The sequence below is a fragment of the Marmota monax genome, unplaced genomic scaffold, assembly GCF_021218885.2.
Source record: "Marmota monax isolate L192 unplaced genomic scaffold, Marmota_monax_Labrador192_F-V1.1 WCK01_AAM20220418_F8-fsc00017, whole genome shotgun sequence".
Taxonomy (NCBI): Eukaryota; Metazoa; Chordata; class Mammalia; order Rodentia; family Sciuridae; genus Marmota; species Marmota monax.
Window position 1 is genome coordinate 20,232,295 of NW_026695241.1, and position 21,627 is coordinate 20,253,921.

The 21,627-nt window shown below is 35.7% G+C and overlaps 1 protein-coding gene across 6 annotated transcripts in view; it reads right to left on the bottom strand.

The window, feature by feature from the left end:
• Nucleotides 1-4,343: 4,343 nt before the first annotated feature.
• Ylpm1 (YLP motif containing 1) overlaps nucleotides 4,344-21,627 on the bottom strand; it is a 71,089-nt gene continuing 53,805 nt past the window's right edge. For 2 of the 6 annotated variants that reach the window (XM_046440867.2, XM_046440862.2), the window contains 5 exons: nucleotides 20,625-20,705; nucleotides 17,477-17,528; nucleotides 12,164-12,294; nucleotides 5,053-5,235; nucleotides 4,344-4,726 (listed from right to left, as the gene is read on the bottom strand). In XM_046440867.2, the coding sequence (XP_046296823.1) occupies nucleotides 5,089-5,235; nucleotides 12,164-12,294; nucleotides 17,477-17,528; nucleotides 20,625-20,705 (411 nt within the window). In that variant the 3' untranslated portion in view covers nucleotides 4,344-4,726; nucleotides 5,053-5,088. Of the gene's footprint in view, nucleotides 4,727-5,052; nucleotides 5,236-12,158; nucleotides 12,295-17,476; nucleotides 17,529-19,651; nucleotides 20,706-21,627 lie in introns of those variants that run through there. The other 4 variants (XR_009226380.1, XM_046440863.2, XM_046440866.2 and 1 more) reach the window with 4 other exon arrangements.

Consider the following 21,627-nt stretch of genomic DNA (forward strand, 5'->3'; position numbering starts at 1 on the left):
AAAAGAGAAAGGGATGAAATGCCACTCAGTAATAAAACAACTTGAATGAATTTCCTGGAAATTATGCCCAGTGAAAAAATCTAAAACACCAATCCCCAAAAGGTGTATATTTCATGTGTTAAACATCCTTTAAAGGACAAAAATTATAGAAATGGAAAGATTAGTGGTTGCCAAGGAAAAGAGATGGATGGGAGGTTGGAGGACCGTGGGAGTAGTTACACAAATTTACACATGATAAAACTATTACATCCAGACCATAAGTTTCATAAGACCATGCCATGAAAAGAATATAGTTGAAACAATTTCTAAATAATTTCAGGAAGCCTCCTTATAATAAAAAGTTACCTCTAGAAAACATAAAAGGGGAGAGAGGAAACAAATATATATATATATATATATATATATAAATGATTTGAATGACCACTAAGACATACTATTAAAGGAAAACAAGGTAGCGAGTGTACCAAAACCAGGTAATAATACTAACACTAAGCTAATCCACAGAAATTTTCTCAAAGAACACAAAAGAAATATTTAGCACTTATCTCCTCTACAGATAGGGTAGTGGGTACCTGAAGGCAGGGATGGGAAGGAATACTTAAATGTAGATACTCTTGAAATTTCTTAATTTATATCATATGAATATATTATGTATTCATGAAACTACTACTTTCTTTTTGAATATGTGAAAACCAAGACAAATCAATGCTTTGTTCATGGCTGTGGTCTGGCAGTTGCTTTCTGTCACTACTCACACCCTCTTGAGTATCTCACAAGTCTTTGCTCCTGAGCTTCCTAAACCTCCATGCTGGTTCAGTGCCACTGGTTACCTGAAATTGCTTTTGAGTTATCACTCTGAACTATTTAATATGGCACAGCTTAGTCTATGGTAGCTGACTAAAAAGGGTGACAGAACTATCTTCAAGACAGCTGTATTCTGAAAAGAGCATGTAAGAACACATCAAAAAGTAATAACATGCCACTGATTTTTGACCTTTTACTGTGTGCTTGGTACTGTGATAAGCACTAACATGTTATCATATTTAAGTCCTCAGCAACTCTTAGTAGGTGTGTCTTACCATTTTTATTTTATAGATGAAGAAACTGAAGCTCACAGATTAAAAAATTTGCTTAAAGTCACACAGGTTCTAAGAGAAGAACCTAGACTTGATCCAGGGTCTGCCAATACCAAAAATGGGGAATCATTCTTCTATTACTAAAACATTTCAGTTTTGAAAGCTCATAATTAAAGCTCTAAACTCTATCTGAAAAGCTGTGTTGTCTCTTTGTAGCCAAGAACTTGTTACAGTCCTAGCAGTTAAGCCAGCCTCTAGAAGCCTATTAACAAAACACATGTAACTTTCAGTTGGCAGGATAAAATAATACATAAGCCAAGGGACTTCCAAATTAAGTAAACTTAAGCTCAGGGGTTTCCAACTTTTAGTCAGACAATTAAAAATAAATCCAATTTAAGATTTTATTTTATTTTTTGGTACTGGGGATTGAACTTCATGGCACTCAACCACTGAACCATATCCCAGCCCTATTTTGTATTTTATTTAGAGACAGGGTCTCACTGAGTTGCTTAGTGCCTCGCCATTGCTAAGGCTGGCTTTGCACTTGTGATCCCCCTGCTTCAGCCTCCTGAGCCACTGGGATTATAGGCATGCGACACGGAGTCCGGCAAGATTTTATTTTTGCTAATGAACTCTTTCTGGATTATTCATTGATATCTTAATCAAAAACGTCAGGAAAATGTTAATCAACAACAATCACGGGCTGGGGATGTGGCTCAAGCGGTAGCGCGCTCGCCTGGCATGCGTGCGGCCCGGGTTCGATCCTCAGCACCACATACAAAGATGTTGTGTCCGCCAAAAACTAAAACATAAATATTAAAATTCTCAAAAACAAAAACAAAAACACAACAATCAGGTGTCCAAAACCAGGCTACCGTGTATTATTGATAGCTTCCAATTTGGGGGGGTGTGGGTGGGGTACTAGGGATTGAACTCAGGGGCACTTGACCACTGAGCCACATCCCCAGCCCTATTTTGTATTTTATTTAGAGACAGGGTCTCACTGAGTTGCTTAGAGCCTTGCTTTTGCTGAGGCTGGCTTTGAACTCCCAATCCTCCTGTCTCAGCCTCCTTAGCCGCTACACCCTGCCAATGGCTTCTGATTTTTGCTACTCAATCATTAAAATGTTTTAAATGTCAACATAATCCTAAATGATTCTCAAATAGAAAAATTTCTGCATCTCATCTACCAAGTTCCTTGTACAGGAAGTTATGAATAGAGTTAAATCAGAAATTTTACATTTAACTTAAAATATCTGAAACATCAGACTATTTTGTATTAAGACAGAAGATTGAAATAAAACTAATATGATTAGGGGGCTGAGGGATATAGGTCAGTTGGTAGAGTGCCTGCCTCACATGCACAAGGCCCTTGGTTCAATCCAGCACCACAAAACAAACCAACAAAAACCTAATATGATTAAAATAAAAATTTTAAAACATACCAAACAGCTTTCTGAGATAAAAAATAGTAAGTAGATAAACTGAAAATATTTGTCTTATCAAGGCATTTTCTCCATATATCAATTTTTACAAAATACTCTTGAGCTTTCCATTCTATTCTGCTTCTGGTGATAATGTAAGTTTACAAATTTCTTAACTGTTCATAATGGCCTAGAAAAATCAGTATTAATCAACTGTATTATTTTCTTTTTGGTTCCTAATCTTTTTTTCATAAATTTCCTAGCATTGAGTTTATTTGTCATACCAATTTCCTAAAGCAGGTAATACTGCATTAATGTTAATGTGTATCTTCTGAAAACAGAAAGAAGCCATGTCTGACTGTTGATTCTTCTCCTTCCCTCCGGTATAGGAGCACTGACACCAACCCAATTCACAGGTGACCTTCACTCCTTATTTCATTGGCATTCTGAATACTATAAAAAAATTAAGGACAACTGAAATAAAGCATCTGCTAGAAGAACACAGAGGCTTCCTATTTCTCCTGAATTAGAGAACACATTCTGGAAGTTTTATTTTTGATGAGGAAAGACACTGGGTACCTTTAGTAAGTCTTTGCACAAACAATAATTCTATGGCTATCTTGTACCTTCTCCCATCATAATAAAGGCCCTGAGAAAGACTGGTATTTAGAAATGTATAATAGGCTAATAAGCAAATCAAAAAAGCTACTAAATACTACAAACACTGGAAGTTATTTAATGAAGCAAATTATAATTCAATATTGACTTGTTAATGAATTTAAAGTCTTAGCTTTAAACATTCAGAATTCCAGGGAAGATACAAGTACAGAAAGTTGTCAGGGTTTCCATTAAATCAGTCTTCAGTACTATAATATCAAGTTGGTGAACCCAAAGTGATATTATTGGGCTGCTAGTAAATACTTCTATTTACACGGTATTTACTGTAGATCATAAAACAAAACGATTTTCATCTGTGGGCTGAAAGAGAACACTTCAAAATGCTGAAGTCTTAGGTGAACACATTTACAAACTGCTGAACTGGCTAACAAAGTGAAATGGCATTTAAGGAAAAAGGCTTTTTTTCAAGCTAGAAGATGTCTTTTTTTAAATTGTAAAACGAGAAAGGGAAGAGTCCTCTTTCTGTGTGTAAAGAAGGATGGCATTTGGGTTTTAGCCTTTGTGTTCCTGGGCTCTACCTTGCATTAGCAGAGAGGAAATTCTGTGCAGAAGGCCACATGTTCCAAAAGTGAGCAATCTGGCAAGAACCTGAAAACCTGACAGGCTTCAAGGCTGCATGTCAGAGGGCCCTGCATCTGCATGTTCCTGCCCTGTGATTTTGATTCAAAAATCAACATTTCAAGTTCAAAGTAAGGCAATAAGCTTGAGTTCTGTGGAGTACATCAGTTATGTTCACCAGGATTCAAATCTAGATCAGGGGGAAAAAAAATCAAAACATAATATAGCATTAAGAAAAAGGAAAGAAGAGTGGGAAGAATAGAGACCCCACCCCCTGAAAAAAAACAAAACAAAACACATTATGTTACAGAACAAATATGCTCCAGAGAACTGGATGAATATTTGAACTTGGTCTCTATCAGTCTTTAAGATACAAAGATAAAGAAACAAAATATGTATAAAACAACGATGAGTGTTCTGAACACCACTGAACCTTACGTTTTACAACATATGCTATAGAACCATTAAGCTACAATAATATTCAATGGGAAAGAGGCTTTGGGATGTTCAGCTTGCATGTAATTAGGTCACGCCATTTTAAAAATTCAATACAAGAAAAATTAAGAAAACGAGAAAAGGGCCCATGCTGTGTAGCCCATGAATCTCATTGGCTTTATCGTGAAAGTTTATTGTTTTTAATCCTAGTACAATCAGCTACCAGTTACATATAGTAAAAAACAAAAACAGCCACAAAGCAATGATGATAGAGATAGTCTGTGATATTGTACAGAGGAGGAAATAGTCAGTCGGAATCCTCCAGTCCCCACCTGGCTTCAACAGTTAAGCTATCACTCCCACCCTCCCCAAAATAGTTTTAAAAATTTTTATTTCTTGCTTGGATACAGCAAGATTCTAATACCTCTTGGGGACACTGGAGAATTTTAAAAACTAAAGCAGTAGAAACAAAACAAAAATGGAAACGTGGAAGCAAGGTGACACACAAAGAAGATCCATGAGGCCTTGGCTTCAGATCACCTCAAAGCGAACCACCTGGAAAGAAAAGAAAAGACTGTTATGTCAAGAAAAAAAAATGGCAGAAAGTTCAGCAGGTCTCATTATCATAACATGACTCCACTTTTTCTCCAATCCACAGAATCCAAGCTTTTCTCAAGTTCTATATTTTTATAAGCAAGCCAGGGTTACAGAACATTGCTTTCTGTTCTAATATGTTATTGTAAATGTTAGCAAAAAACCAGTTCATACTTACTCTTTCAGAATTAGAAAATAACATTTTTAGTAATGCATGTTGTCTTCTTTATCTTAAACCCTTTGAAGCAACCACATAGTAGATTATTTATATGACTGGGTACTCTTACCTTAGAGGAATAATGATTCCATTCAAAAACTAAGTCTCATATATATTTGGTTCGATTGAGGGCTTTTTCAGCCAGGTGGCCACTTTCATCTGTAATCTTCTCCCAATCTGTCTGTCCGACCACAAAACCTATGGCCCTTTTCCTATCTGCATCCTTCTTTTCTTCCAGGTCTGCCCATCTCACCTAAAGAGAACATAGCATTAGGCTGGGCTACAGAGAAAAATATATGCAAAAGTCCCCCTCCCTCTTTGGGTAACTTCAGGGGCAGAATGACATGCATGAAACTCCAAGTTCAGAACATAGTAAAAATTAACCCAAGAGAACAGAAGAAAGCCCTGTATCTTACTTAAGTCACCAAGTCCTAACCACTGTAGCTCTTAAGCAGTTCAGCTCTTGGCTCAGTCCTGCCTTCTCCACCTCCTTTGTCACTCACAGGCCTGTCCTTTAAGCTCACAGGCCTGTCCCTGCCCCTTTCTTTTTTAACCCGAAGTACTAATCTTTGATTAGTCTTCCTGCCTCTACTCACCCCCTCCAATCCACTCTACCATAGAGATTTCCCCCAAATACACAGTTGTGACTCTTATCTGTTTCAAACTCTTCCCCTAAGAAAAAGGGTACCTTTAGTAAGTCTTTAAGACAAAGTCCACGTACTCAGATCCCACTTGATCTGGCCCCCACCCATTCTGTGGCATCTCTGGCCAGTGACGGAGATAAACAACAGACTTATTTCTGATTCTCAGAGCACGTCAGCTCATTTCATGTTTAATTTTGCAAGTACCAGTCTTTCTAGTAAGGTCTTTCCCCAAACCTTGTTCACCTGGCATGAATGTAGTCATCCTTCCATACTTTATCCCTTTTTAAAAAAAATATTTTTAGTTGTATATGGACATAATACCTTTAATTTTTTTATCTTTAGGTGGTGCTAAGGATCAAACCTTGTGCCTCACACATGCTAGGCAAGAGCTCTACCACTGAACTACACCCCCAACCTCAAATAATCATTTTTAATCATTACTTTTCTGAAGTTCCTTTAGGATTTCAACATGTCTACTTTTGAATTTCACACTTCAGTGTAATTACCCAATTATAGATCTGTCTTCTCCATATAATTTATACACATTGAGTTGGAATCCCTCAGCCCCCACCTGGCTTAAACAGTTAAGCTATCACTCCCACCCTCCCCAAAATAGTTTTAAAAATTTTTATTTCTTGCTTGGATACAGCAAGATTCTAATACCTCTTGGGGACACTAAAAACTAAAGCAGTAGAAACAAAAATGGAAACGTGAAAGCAAGGTATATAAACTATAAACACTCTAACATCTTTTTTTTGTTGTTTGTTTTTTGAGATGGGCGTCTCATTACGTTGCCAATACTGGTCTCAAGCTTGCAATCTTCCTGCCTCAGCCTCCCAAGTAGCTGTGTAGCATGTGCCACACAGCACTTGGCTTTGTAAACACCTTAGTTCAAGGACTGAGTTTTATTTATCTCCACAGAATTAAAATTTCATCTTAGAAAATAGAAAGCTAGTATTATTACCTTCATACATGACATAGAGACCCACTGACACAACTGGCAGGATTACAACTACAGATATATGATTCAGGGGTATTTCCTGTTGGTGGTACTCTGATTTTTTTTAAAAAATGAACTCTTACAATATTATATTAATTTTTTTAAAATTTGTTTTAATCAGTTACATATGACAGTACAATGACCTTGACATATCATACATTTGAATCAGATGGGATATAATTTCTCAGAGTATACAGGTTGCACAATCACATTGGTCATGCAGTCACATATATACACAGTAATAATAATGTCTTTTTCATTCTACTATCCTTCTTATCTCCCCAACCCCTCCCCTCCCATGACTTCAAATACTGAAAGGTAGACTATGACTCTGCTACTTGTAATGCACAGTACCAAAGACTGTATTTTAAATATGCTTGTGATTTATTTATTATCTGTGACAAAGAAAGGAAACGAGAGCATCAAAACTCCATGCTCTCAGCCAGCGAGGTGGTGCATGCCTGTAATCTCAGTGGCTCAGGAGGCTGAAGGAGGAGGATTATGAGTTCAAAGCCAGCCTCAGTACTGGTGAGGTGCTAAGCAACTCGGTAAGACTCTGTCTCTAAATAAAATACAAAATAGGGCTGATCAGGATGTGGCCCAGTGGTCGAGTGTCCCTGAGTTTAATCCCTGGTACCCACCCCCCACAACAAAAAACGCTCCATACTCTTCATATTGGAATTAAACATGCATTATTGCTCTAAGGTATACTGGCCTTCCCTTTTCCCATCTGCAGGACTGGTTATGAAATGACCAGGCTTCTCCTAATGCAATCATGTGGTCAAAGGGATGTGTAGGAACTATAGTGGGGAAGGAAATAATAACACCTCTTTTTTAAAAAATAACTTTATTTTATTTATTTATTTATTTTTATGTGGTGCTGAGGATCGAACCCAGGGCCTTGCATGTGCAAGGCGAGTGCTCTACCACTGAGCCATAACCCCAGCCCCGGGAACACCTGACTCTTCTTTTTTTTTTTTTAAAGAGAAAGAGAAAGAATTTTTTAATATTTATTTTTTAGTTTTCGGCGGACACAACATCTTTGTTTGTATGTGGTGCTAAGGATCGAACCCAGGCCGCACGCATGCCAGGCGAGCGAGCTACCACTTGAGCCACATCCCCAGCCCAGGGGCCTTGTGCATGTGAGGCCAGCATTTAACCAACTAAGCTATATCCCCTGCCCCAATGTGGCTTTTAGTATACAAAGATCTCTGGGCATTCTACACATCAAAAAATAAATAAATAATTTAACTTTGGTTAATTCATAGGCACTGTTAGTTCTACTTGGAATAAAGGATACACATTTTACTGAAAGATGACTTGTGGTGGGGAGCATAAAGGATGTATGGGCAGACTATGACTACTGAACAAGGAAAAGGTAACCAGCTCACAATAAACTTAAACTCGTGTCTGGGGCATTGATCAACATATTCAGCACAGAGCTAAATATGTTGATCAATCTCAACCTGCTACTTTTAAAGTTGCACTTTAGATTCTAACTGCTTAAAACCTTGATAAAATGGAAGAATATGGGATTAGAAGAAAAAGAATATTATTTTTCAAATAAGCACTATGATTATGCATGAATTACTAAGTTTTTTGTTTTTTGTGCAAGACAGAAACTTTTATTTCCAGGAATTGTGGATAAGTAATAAGTCAAATTTAAACATTCTATTTGAAAGATGGGCAGGGGGTGGGGAATTACTAAGATTTTTGAAACTGGAATTACAATATACTGGAAGGTGTTACATTTTTTTCACATCTCTAATACATACTGATGCTGTATTAAAATTACTAATTTACATGCTGGATTCTTCCATTGGAGGTCAGCTCCTTAAGTACTTATTCACACAGACAATCAATTTGTAAAATGAATGAAAGATCATCAAAACACTAACAATAACAGAAATGAAATAATGGATTTCAGCCAGAATGGCTCCTTCTTTTCTTTTCTTTTGAGACAGTGTCTTTCCCTATTTCCTTAATAGCCTCAAACTTGCGACCCTCCCACCTCAGTCTCCTGAGTTGCTGAGATTACAGGTGTGTACCACCATACCTGGCCAGAAATGGCTTCTTGAGTCAGTGTCCCTTCTAATTTTCCTAAAGGTACTTTTGAGGTTTATAGCCCAATGTCTTTCTTTTTGCCACTTAAGAAAAATGTGTTATAATATAAAAAAACCTTGGCTAACACTCTAAGGTTTGATTATATATATATTTCATCTATTATTACTAAAAATATTTCTAATATGATCAACTCTACAAAACCACCTTTTTGTTGTGGTAGAAGTTAATCCCAGGAATCCATATGGTATTTGTAAAAAGTTGAACTACTGAAACCAAGAGACCCAAGAAAGGAATGGAATAATGTATGCTACATTCTTGCTACTTATAAGATCTTCTTTCCTTGGGCCCTGATATTGATTTTGATGAGTGGTTTGAGAGTTAAAAACTATTTAAAATCAAGATATGAGGCAGAGGAATGAGATTAAAGAGGAGCCACTTTAGAACTAGGCCATTTAGCCATTTAGAACTACGATGTGCACTCCTCAGTTTTCTCGTCACCCAACTTGACTGTAAACTGCAAGGGATCATATACTTCTTTTTTTTTTTTTTTTTTTTTTTTTTTTTAATATTTATTTTTTAGTTTTCAGCAGACACAACATCTTTGTTTGTATGTGGTGCTGAGGATCGAACCCGGGACGCACGCATGCCAGGCGAGCGCGCTACCGCTTGAGCCACATCCCCAGCCCGATCATATACTTCTTATTGCACAGGTGACAGATGTCTAAGTAAAAAAAAAATATATATATATATGTCTCATTTCAGATTATGTGTCACCAAAACTACACTGAATTATTATTCTCAAATCACTTCCGAAGGTGTGCCACTTTTTTTTTTAACTTTTTTTAGTTGTAGATGGAAGAACATGGGATTAGAAGAAAAAGTATATTATATTTCCTCACTATCTTCATTTTTATTTATTTATTTATTTACTTATTATTTTTTTAATGTGATGCTGTGGATCCAACCCAGGGCCTCATGCATGCTAGGCAAGTGCACTACCACTGAGCTACAATCCCAGATCAGGTGTGCCACTTTCTATTTCTTTCTTTTTTTGGTACTGGGGGTTGAACTCAGGGGCACATGACCAATGAGCCACATCCCCAGCCCTATTTTGTATTTTATTTAGAGACAGGGTCTCACTGGGTTGCTTAATGCCTCACTTTTGCTGAGGCTGGCTGTGAACTTGCAATCCTCCCACCTCCTGAGCCGCTGAAATTGCAGGCGTGCATCACTGCACCAGGCTTCTTCTTCTTTTTTAAATATATATATATATATATATTTAGTTGTACAGGGACACACAATATCTTTGTTTATTAATTTATTTTTTATGTGGTGCTGAGGACTACAGAACCAGTGCCTCACACATGCTAGGCAAGCACTTTGCCACTGAGCTACAGCCCCAGTCAGACACTTTCTATTTCTATTGACCTCAACCTTAAAATTGGAGTAACAGGCATGATCTAAATAGTCCTTGGGAGGGGCTGGACACAAATGAAAAGCCATTATAAGGGTATCTCCTCCTTGTTCCCTCAAGCTACACAGACAAGAGTGGGCTTATGGGCTGTCTGCAATATTTGAAATAGCTTTGAAAGCTGGATTCTTTAAAATGGAACACACTTTCATGAAGATTTACTGGCATTTTTAGTCTCTTTAGAAAAAAAATATTTTAGTATTCAACCATTGAGGAAATTCATGAAAAAATACAAAGAAATCATGTGTAAAAAGTATCATGTACAACCCCATTCTTAATAAGAAATGATTTATTTTTCTCCCAGATATCAGATAGTCAAAAAGTTTGATTACAACACTGTGGGTGTAAGTGTGGTAAAAGAGGATACTTAATTTACATGTGGATAAAGAAATAGTTGGACCTTTTTGGAAAAAAATCTTATATCTGTCAGAATGATAAATCTATTCTATGACTTTGCAGCTTTAGTGCTAAAAATTCATCCTAAGGAAATATTTGCAAAAAGATACCAAGGCTTATGCCCCATGATTTCTACTATAGTATCTGTATTAGCAATAAAATGGAAATAGCATAGACATCCATCAATAATGGACTAGTTAAATAACTACTTGTACAACCAAATAATGGCATATTGGGCAGCTTTTTAAAAAGAATGGTAGATCTGTATATACTTACTTATATCAAGATACGCAAGAAGAAAGTTGTTCATAACAGTGTATATATGATCTCTTTGCTTTGTTAGTTTGTTTTAAAAGATACACATATATATCACTTTAATTGAATCCAATATCTATGTGGTACACCCATCCCATGTCCTGGCTTCATATTTCTGTTCCCTTTCATAGTAAAACTTCCTCTTCATTTGCTGTTATATACTTCTTCTCCAGTATGCTCCAAATTGGCTGTTGCTGCTGCTTCTTTCTTTCTTTTTTTTTTTTGGTACAAGGGGACTGAACCCAGGGGCACTTAACCAATGAGCCAATCCTCAGTGACACTCTAATAAGATATAAAAAGAGCTAAGTTGCTGAGGCTGGCTTTGAACTCATGATCTGCCTGCCTCAGCCTCCTGAGCTGGCTCCAAACTGGCTTCTGTCTCTCATCTAAGAGAAGAACATACAGCAACCCTCATGTTGCCAAATCTAATGGCCATTTCTGTTCTCAATTTAATTGTTTTTTCACTTTAAAACTGATTTTTTTCTTCTTGAAACACTTCTATCTGAATTTCTAAATTTTGGGGTCCAGCATCCCATTTTCTTTTCTATTTAAAATTTCTCCTTGGGCAAGATCATTCAGTTTCATGGTTTACCATTTTTCTCAAATTCATTATTTCAGTCTGGTCTCTCATGAATTTCACACCTGTAAATCTAATAACCAATTTAATATTTTCACTTAGATGGATTTGTATCTCATCTAACCTAACCTAATCTGAGATGGGGTCCAATTATGCTATCCAGACTGGCTTGATATTCCTAGACTCAAGTGATCCTCCTGCCTCAGCCTTCTGAATAGTTGGGGCTACACTACAACCAGGTCTTTACTTAGATTTCTAACAAAACTTAAGCTTATGACTCCCTCAGAGTAAACAACATCACAAACATTGGATGTGCATTGCCAGAACCCTAAGGAAGTCACTCTTGATCTCATCTACCATTGGACCCTCCCCATAAAATCCATTAAGCAGTATTACAGATTCTCTTTAATACCCTACTCTGCACCCCATTCTTACCTTATGATAAAATAACATAATGGTTACTCCCAGCTCCTTTAAAATTGACAACATGCAAACCATGTAAGATTCTGTTCTTCATTTTTTAAGTCACTTGCACATTTTGACCTAAAATTTGTAAGGTCTCCCTTCTTTTTAGAATATGTAATGTCATACAGTATCAAAACTAAAACGCTCTAAAAAAATGGCATTCATATAATTATCTCCTTGTATTTTTCTAAAATCTGATGCTTAAATGGGTCCTTTATTTGTTGTGAGTTATTAACAAAAGTCACTTACCCTCTTCTTCCCAGGCTCAGAAGCACGAGTTTCATAATCATCAGGGAGCTGAAGATAATCCTCCATTCTGCTGGCAATCGCCTCCCAATCACGTTTCCTTTTAGTACCAGTCCTCAAGCCATCCAACTTGTCTGAGGGACAAACACAGAGCCGAAGCATTAAGGAAGAGTGTGAATTTGTACACAACACATATACAAGGGAAAAGAAGTCTGGAATACTTTCAAGGGGAATTATCCATATTTTTGAGTGGAGCATCAACTTGCAGATCCAAACTATCTTCATGGCTGAGAAAAATGTCAAGTTCTGTGCAATTTCCACGGTCTATCTGATGTTTGTACTAGCCACTGTTACATTATGATGCTGGTTTAAGTAACAAATAATGGGCAAAGCAAGAAAAAACACTTGTCTTCTGCTTTCTCCTTGTTCTCCCATGCTCCCCAATTCAAAGTTTTGAATGAAAAGCTGAATTTTTCTAAGACAATTACTTCCATTCTTTTTTTCTTCAACACATCATTAATACCATTCATTTCATCTACAATTGTGTGTAATATTGTATCATATGAAAAGTAAGCAGTACCAAGAACTTAGTGATATTTAAGAAGATTTAAGATGTACAGTTTCTTAGGATTTTGGCTGCTGTGAGAGAATTAATCATGAATTAATGTTTATAAATCAGATGACTATATGAGATTGCCACTTCCTCTGGATACATCATGAAATACTGTTGACCATTCTGATGCTAAAGTCTAGTCAGCCAAAGTGACCAGATCTGATATTTCTTTCTGAACCCTGATTCAGAGGGCCAGGCCTCCCAAGAGCTTACAACTATAATCAATTAAATGAATAAGAATTCCACATCCAGAAACTATGAGATAGGAGATTAGATGTCTTAAAGAAGAACACACAATGAAAATGTGTTATGTCTTTTTTATTGGTTATTAATAATTGATCCTGAATACTACATATGGAATATCATGAGTTATATACATTTTTAGCTACAATAAAGTACTAAACTTTTGAATCATTTGAAGTTATATAAACATACTATTATTAAAGCAGACCAATAAAGGAAAGCCTAAAAGCTTCAGGAACACAATGACCATACTTCATAGAATTCCGTAACAGGTGCAGAGGGTATATAATAGAAATCTTTAAGGTACCAAGTTGGAGGGAACGTGATATGAAGTGCAATGGAAGCATTGGCAAGGAGGAGGGTGAATTTATGCTTCAAATATATGAATTTCACACACAACAAACTGTACAATATTTAAAGGCCAGAAAGATTTTGCATAATTGGCAAACTTTTTAGTTTCAAACATCCCAACCCACAAAAGCAATTATCACTGAAAAATCAGTAAGGCAAATTTATTACTTTACAAAACTCAAGAAAAGTTTATCATCTTGTTTTGGCAAAATTTTCACATGGGTGGGGTTCTGTAGAACCAGTCTTGTATTTCCTCTGCAGACCACATGCTATACCAAGTGGCTCTATTTACAGGCCATACTATACACAATCTTAAATAAGTGACTCCTTCCTGCACAGGGACATAGGATATGGTATTTGAAAATCAACAAGGTCCTATAAGCAATGACACCGGACTTAGTTCAACAGCATACAGTGTTACCAGAAGAGTAGGAAGCTCCCGCATACTTATTATTAATAAGTTAAATAAACCTCAGTTGAGTTTGAAACTTAATACAATTAATTTCGACATTAACATACTTCAAAGGAAAAAAATTCACATTTCAATTCCAAGAATAGAGAATGGCCAGGTAGCAATGCAGAAGAGCAGTGAAAACTGCAAGAGATTTTCCTCATACACTGGATATATGACAGGAGTTACAGACCAGGTGTTCTAGTCAGAAGAGCAGGCATTTCTAGTCTGAGCACCCTTGTTTGAAATGTTTAATTTGAAATTTTATTGTGTAATCTGTTTAAAAGTTTCCTTGTTGGGACTAAAGAAAGGCTCATTCATACTTCTTCCACATGGCATACTGGAAACCCAAACACACAGATGGATGGCATAAGGTGAGGAAAGAGGAATCTGGGTTCTTAATTATAAAAGGAAGATTGGTGACCAATACACTTACACTAATGATTTTGAGACATCTGAGATTCAAAAGATAAAGTTTTAAGATGATGATGAATTTTAAATCCAACTTGGCAGGCCATAGAATTTTACCACATCTTTAAAACTGTAAATATTATTATACAGCACAACAGAAAAATTCTTTAGATACATCTAAGTATTTCCTAAATGTAAATAATATTTCTGAAAATCCGTTCATGGTGAACATACAAGTGTTATGTGCCTATACAAACAATAGTTACATTCCAACTGTGAAGAGATGAGTCTGACTGATGTGCAGAAAGCCAATACACAACAACTTAAGTACAGAAAAATGACACAGAGAAGAGAAAGACAAAAGTACTTTAGATGGTGAAACCTAAGTTAGGATGAAAATGGTTTCAAATATTCTAGTTCTTACAGTTTGGGAAACGAAAATCACATTGCTGGAATTTAAGTAGCTTCAATTCTGGATCCCAGCATCTGATGTGGCATGTAATAATACCCACCTTGCTTTAGGATGCCTGTGTTCCAGCTGGGAAGTAATAGTTAGGTATAAAACTAAAGGCGGACTACAGGCAGCCTTCAACAGTTCCATGACACCCACACCAGATGTAGCTCAGGCCTGCTCTGAACTATTTCAAAATTAGGTTGCTTTCATTTTTAACACTCAGACACAGGCTGAACTATATACTGGGCACAGATCAAGACTCTGCAATGAGACCTAACCAGATGCTTGAAAGATTTGAGGTCAGAATTTTCTTACTGGCAGACTAATTTGTGAATCAAATTCCTCAGTTCCAGATTCAGCTCTTCTTTTGGTTCAATGTGTGACACTGCTAAAGCTTAATGTTTCCACCAGCATAACCATGTTACTAAGAGTAATTTAAGAATGTTGATTGAGTACTCAGAAAAATCAATTGTACCTGTTATGATAAGGAAGACAACATAAATAAGCTAATTCTCAGATAAAGATACTCATGAGTTAAAGGAAAACCTCTAAACTGGCTCAAAAGACTAATCTCAAAGGAATAAGTACTTTCAAGAAAACACACTGGATTTGCCTTCCTCCATGGATGGATCAGCTCTCAAGACAATACAGTGGTGCAAGATGCAAGTCCTTATACAAAGTATCATTGTCACTCCTATTATAAACAATCAAAAGCTGAACTGTAAACATTAGAATTTATTTTCTGGATTTATTACCAGACTTAACCCTACCAGAAATGGTTTATAAGAAATCCATTCCTGTAATTCATTGTCTAACACTGTTTTCAAAACCGAGTGTATCTGTGTAAGATATATTTTCTGAGGATTAAATGGTACACAAGCCAGAATTCTTCCCAGAAATTAATATCAATGTTAATGTCATATTTTCTTGAATAATTATCATAACTAAATTCCATCTTCTTTTCTCCTTAGAAACTAGAAAGAAAAGTAAAAAATGGACTGGTTTCAGTTTAAAAAACCACTATCCTAGATCACATATTACACAATGCCTCTGAGGAATATTTGCTTAGCTAAAATAGTTATCACTTTTATATTCACCTTATCTATTTTTATTTATAATCTTTCTTTGCCCCAGAAGATAACCACCATTTAGAGAACCATTAGAAAGAAATGGTCTTAGTGTCTTATAGATTATTTCCAAAGTACATAAGCCTCGAACTTCAACCTAATGTCAAAATAAGTAGAATAAGTAGAACCAAAGCGTCATTATATAAAAAATTAATGTGGTTATTATTCTCTACATATTTAATTACATTTAAACATATATGTGCTTCAGGTCTAAGGAAGGAGACAGTTGGTGATTATTAAAATTTCCCACAGAGGAAAGAAAAGTAGAATATGTCAGTGAAACATACATAGTTTTCATTTAACATATGCTTTTTTAAAAAAAAAGTCTTTTGTTTGTCTTTAGTGCTGGGGATTGAACCTGGGGCCTCACACATGTTAGGCAAGCACTGAGCTACATCACCAGCTCTAACAAATGTTTAGATTTTATTATAAAGAACCTATCCCAGCCAGGCGGCTGAGGGCCTACGCAACTCAGTGAGACCTTGTCTCTAAATAAAATACAGAAAGGGCTGGTGATGTGACTTAGTGGTTGAGTGCCCCTGAATTCAATTCCTGTTACAAAAAAAGAAAAAACCTATCCCAATAACAGTAATATTACTGTTTATGGAACTACTTTTTAAACACATAGTCAATATCAGGAGCTAGCACCAGTAGCTGTGCAAAACAGAAGGCATAATTTTCACAAATGTGTATTTTCTGTGGTGCCAGAAACACAATGTGTCCTAGGGAGTGAAGCAGGCTAAATGACTAAATTTGTTCTATGAAATAAAGACGTTTAGACAGTTCCTTAAGTTTTGGAGTCACAGTATGATACCAGGAAGAGAACAGCAGAGGCTGACAGTCATAATTCACACATCATTAAGGCCTTTGTAGTTCCAAAAGTTTCCTAGCATGTTTTCTTAAAATTTTTCTGATACATCTCAATCGACATGTTAAACTGTTTTCTTTAAATGAAGTAATAAAAATTTTAAAATGCTTTACAGTATCACCACAAAATACTGGAGGAATCTGCTTGATTATGTGTTTTTGTTTATTTGGCATGATGGAAAACCTCACATTAAGCAACTTTGAAGTCTGATTTAAATAATCATTTTAACTGGTTTACCTTGTAACCTGGTGCTAACGACAACTTGAAGGAAAATTTATATGGAATCTCATAAAGCAGGCTCTTCAAAAATCTGAATTAGATATTCACTTCCCTATATCCAGAACCTCTAATTCATTACAAGAAAAATATGTGCCTTTTAATTAATCTTTAGACTTTAATAATTATTATCCTTATCCAAAGTATTCATAAACAGGTTCAACTTTGGGCTGCAATTAAATATTCTTTAAAAGAAGAAACGTCACCAGCACCAATATTTCTGATCAATATAAAAAAATGAATGTTAAAAGTTATAGAATTATTAAATTCATCAAATATTTCACTGTACTCTAAAAACTTCAAATGGAATAGAGCAATTCTTTTAAATAATCTTTTTCCACTCTGTCACAAGATATAACTAGTTAAACCAAAAGCTAATGAAACAGACTGGAGGATGTGAGGTGGGCCAAAAATTGTGTTTTCACCTGAAGATTTGGGAAATTTGTTCTTCTTATAGCAGAAAGCTCTATGACCATTACCATGAGGTATCACATATAAAAACAGGAAAAAGGAAATACCCACCTAGCTTTGCCTCAGAAGTGTCCATCTCCCATTTGCTTTTCGGAATGTAACCCTAAATCGTACACAGAGAGAAGCTCGAAGGGTTAGAAAGAGACACATACATGCAAAACACTTTTGAACTGGAAAAGCATTAAAACTGGGAATGGATTCAGTTTCCACTCACTAGTTGTAAATATATCCTTAGGGAAAACACAATCTCATTATCTTTGAAGAAACTAAAAGACCAAATTTGCCAAACTTCATGCATGAATTCCAGGGTAGTCACTTCAGTATAGTATTGTGAAGGCGCTTTGAGGCAGCTATGGTTCAGAGCTCATAATTGTAGTGTGAACAACAGCTGTATAGCAATTATGGTAAGAATGTACAGATAGCTACTATGCCAAAATTAATATCATTCTGTGTCTGATATTAATCACTAGCTAGGTGATTTTCTATCACGGCTGCTATTCTCAAGTGATTATAGCAGGAGGTCCAAAATGTGTTCTTCAAGTCAGTTACGTGACAGTCCAGTGTTATTTTAAGTACTCGAAAGAAAGGAGGAGGGCTGGTATCACTGAACCCAACTACCCAATTATGAAGTTCAAACTCACTTTAAAATGACTCAATCCATGTACCAGTTAGATCTTACAAAGACTAATTTTATTGAATCAATTTCAGAGCATTTCTCTTTCATCAGTTGGAAATTAGATTATTATTTCTGATGTCTTTTTAAATTTACTTTTTCCCATTATACGAAAAAACAAAAGTCTCCACAACCAACTTACATCTTAGGTATCATGAGATAACTGAGTGGTTTATTTCAAACTCCCAAAACAGTTTCCAGTTTTCCAGTGCATCTAGTGAATTATGCATTTATTCACCTAGCAAGTACATGTGATTTATCATGACTGCCCTTTCCTTCACTTGGGCTGTTTTCTATTAGACCCTAACACACACAAACTTTAACATTAGGACCTAGAAAACAGGACAAATTCATCAAAGGTGTCAGCAATTTTTTTTTTTTTTTTATGAATCATTATATCTCTCTACTGTTGAGAATATTCGAGTTCATAGAACAGACTGACACAGCTAAGTTGGAAGGTGTGTTGAAAATATGACAATAGCTTCTATGGAAGAGTTTACTTGAGCAGCATCATTATACCAGGGAACTTATGGGTTTTACACATTTCTAGCCAGAACTAATAGTTCAATTTCAGCTTACTAGGTATTTCAGGTTATAAATTATATCATCTTTTCCAAATACATTACTAGAACAAACCACAAGAAAGCTATGCTGAAGTGTTGATGCTAAAAGTTAAGTACTGAAGAAGCCTGTATAAGTGATACATCAAAAATCATCTGAAATCCTTGAGCATCACTGGAATAAAAACTCTGAATCAATTCTACTAGGTATACTGAAGCACTAAAGAAGGCAAACTACTACACCATTGATCTCCCAACAAGGATTTTCTTAACCAAGAAATGTTTTAATTTCATCCAGTGTATCAATCAAGCACAGAGTGAAAAATGCAAAGTTTACTGAGAATTCTGTCAAAATAGTCGGAATGAAATAAGACTTGCTCTTAACCCTTTGGTTAATATTCTCCAAGAATCTTTTACTCTTGGGATAGAGTGCAACAGTAGAAGATCCTGGATTCTGGTCTTTGAATGGGTTAAGAGAAGTTTTAGAACATAAAGTAAACAAGGATATTAATTTCTGCCTGCTGGAACCATCCTGTTCTTTAAAACTCTACCATTCTCCCACTGCTTAAACTGTTAGGTCATTTGGAAATAAAAGATAGTCCAGCAAGGTAGAACTCTAAGGCTTCCTTGCCATGACTCTGATGTAAAAATAGAGTATTATAGTGTGTTTCACTTTAAAAAATAGTACATTCAATTAAAAGCTCCAAGTTTTGACCTACACCCAAGCAACTGAGATGTTATGAACCATATCCTAAATTGAAATCTCTATAAAGGTAGAGCTTCAGAAAGCTAATGATATTGCAGACTTCTCACATGGTCATTTTCTAGCAATATATATGCTGCAAGAAGCTAAAGAGGTCATTAACCATAGTCCAGAACAGGGTGGACCTTTAAGTGAAATTTCCTGCCTACATTTTAGATTAGGTATGTCAAAATACAACTTAGGAAAAATAGACTTTGTTTAAGAAAAAACATACTGAGACTCAAATGCCATTAACTTTAAAGCTTATTTTTTAATCCACATTTAAAATCTATGAATGTAGGTTGACACCATCTCTATATAAACACAGTTTCTATCAAGAGTCCTCTATATCACACATGGGTTTGATGGGACCACTCCTCGGAGAGTCTTTACACTCTGGGAATCCCCAGGAATGAGGGTTCTCGATTTACACATTTTCAGAGGAATATGAGAAGCAACTTTAGCAAAGGTGAAATATTAAATAAACCAAATAATAGTCTGGATTTAAAAAGCAACACTATTCCAAGGCATTGCTTATCTCTGTACCTCATTAGCAAATACTGAAAATTCAACATAACTCTATAGGTCGCATTTTCTTCAATAACAGGGTAAAGCAAACATCTCTACAGAGTTGTGATCAAAAACATTTACAGTACACAGGAACTTCAAACTCACAAATGTAAGTTTCTAATCAGCCTAAGCAAAATCCATTGGCTACACAATCAAAATTTTTCCCATCACTTAACAGGATAAAATGCAGAAGAACAAATCCAGTAGCCAGTGGCAACCCTCTGCCTCCTCATTCAATTAAGTTCTGACTTAGTTGACAGAAAAATTCGATTTTGAGATCTTGTAGCAAAGAAGAGACAATTTACGCATATGTTGGGTAGGCTGTTACCACATATCTGCTGGAATGTAAGAATGCCCTTTCAAATATAATTTTCTTAAAAAGTATATTCCCCTAAAACTATCCACAAATAGATGAATAAGTACAAAGGTAAGTTTCTTAGCACTCTGTTAAAAGTTTTCTTTTAACACAGGGTTCTTTTGGTCTAGGGAAAAATAAAAAGTATCCAAAAATTTCCTTGAAGATGATTATGGAAACTTTTACCATTAAAAAGTGTGTATCAACAGTAGTAATCTGACCACAGATCTGAATATAAAACCTCCTTAAGAAATCTAACAAAGAGACACTTTGTTCAAAGTGGTTGGTCTGTCTCCTACCAGTTCGCTTTCCTCTTCCTCTCCATCTTTTTTTTCTTCCTTTTGTTCTTCAATATTTGCATCAAAATCTTCCATTTCTACCTAGAGATGACAGTAATCATTAAACAGCAAACAAACAAAAAACATTTAGTTAACATTTAGAAAACCACTGAATTACTAAGATCAGGAATAAGCACTTTGCACAGTGTGCAAAGCACAAACTTACTATTAATTTTGAAACATAACTAATAAAGACAGAACAATATTCTGGCCTGGATACCCATTTTTATAATTCCCTACGAGATTAAATATAATGTTTTATTCCACGTAGATGGTTACTTGTTTTAAATGTTTATGGATAACTGGGTTTCTTTTTACAACCTTTAACAAGTATTTTTTTCCAAATAAGTAAACTTATGTTTCAAATTTTAAAATATAAGAAAAAGTATAGTAAAAAGTGGGATGATAGTAACTTGGCCCAGAATGGTAGTTAATGCAAATAAGAGTACGTGGATTTGAGAAGCTATGTTACAAAGTAAAATTGACAAAACTTGTAACAGATTACAAGGTAAATAGATAAGGTCAAATGGTATAGGGGAGGGTAAAAATCAAAGATAATTTTCAGATTACTAGCTTTACCAATCAAGTGACTGGGCCAGACATGGTGGCACAGGCCTGTGATCACATTGGCTCAGGAGGCTGAGGCAGGAGGATTCCAAGTTCAAAGCCAAACTCAACAACTTAGTGAGGCCCTAAACAATTTAGTGAGACCCTGTCTCAAAAAGTAAAACATAGACCCATAGCACAAAAGTTAATAACTAGAATCAACAAATGGGACTTACTCAAACTAAAAAGTTTTTTCTCAGCAAAAGAAACAATAAGAGAGGTAAATAGAGAGCCTACATCCTGGGAACAAATCTTTACTCCTCACACTTCAGATAGAGCCCTAATATCCAGAGTATACAAAGAACTCAAAAAATTAGACAATAAGAGAACAAACAACCCAATCAACAAATGGGCCAAG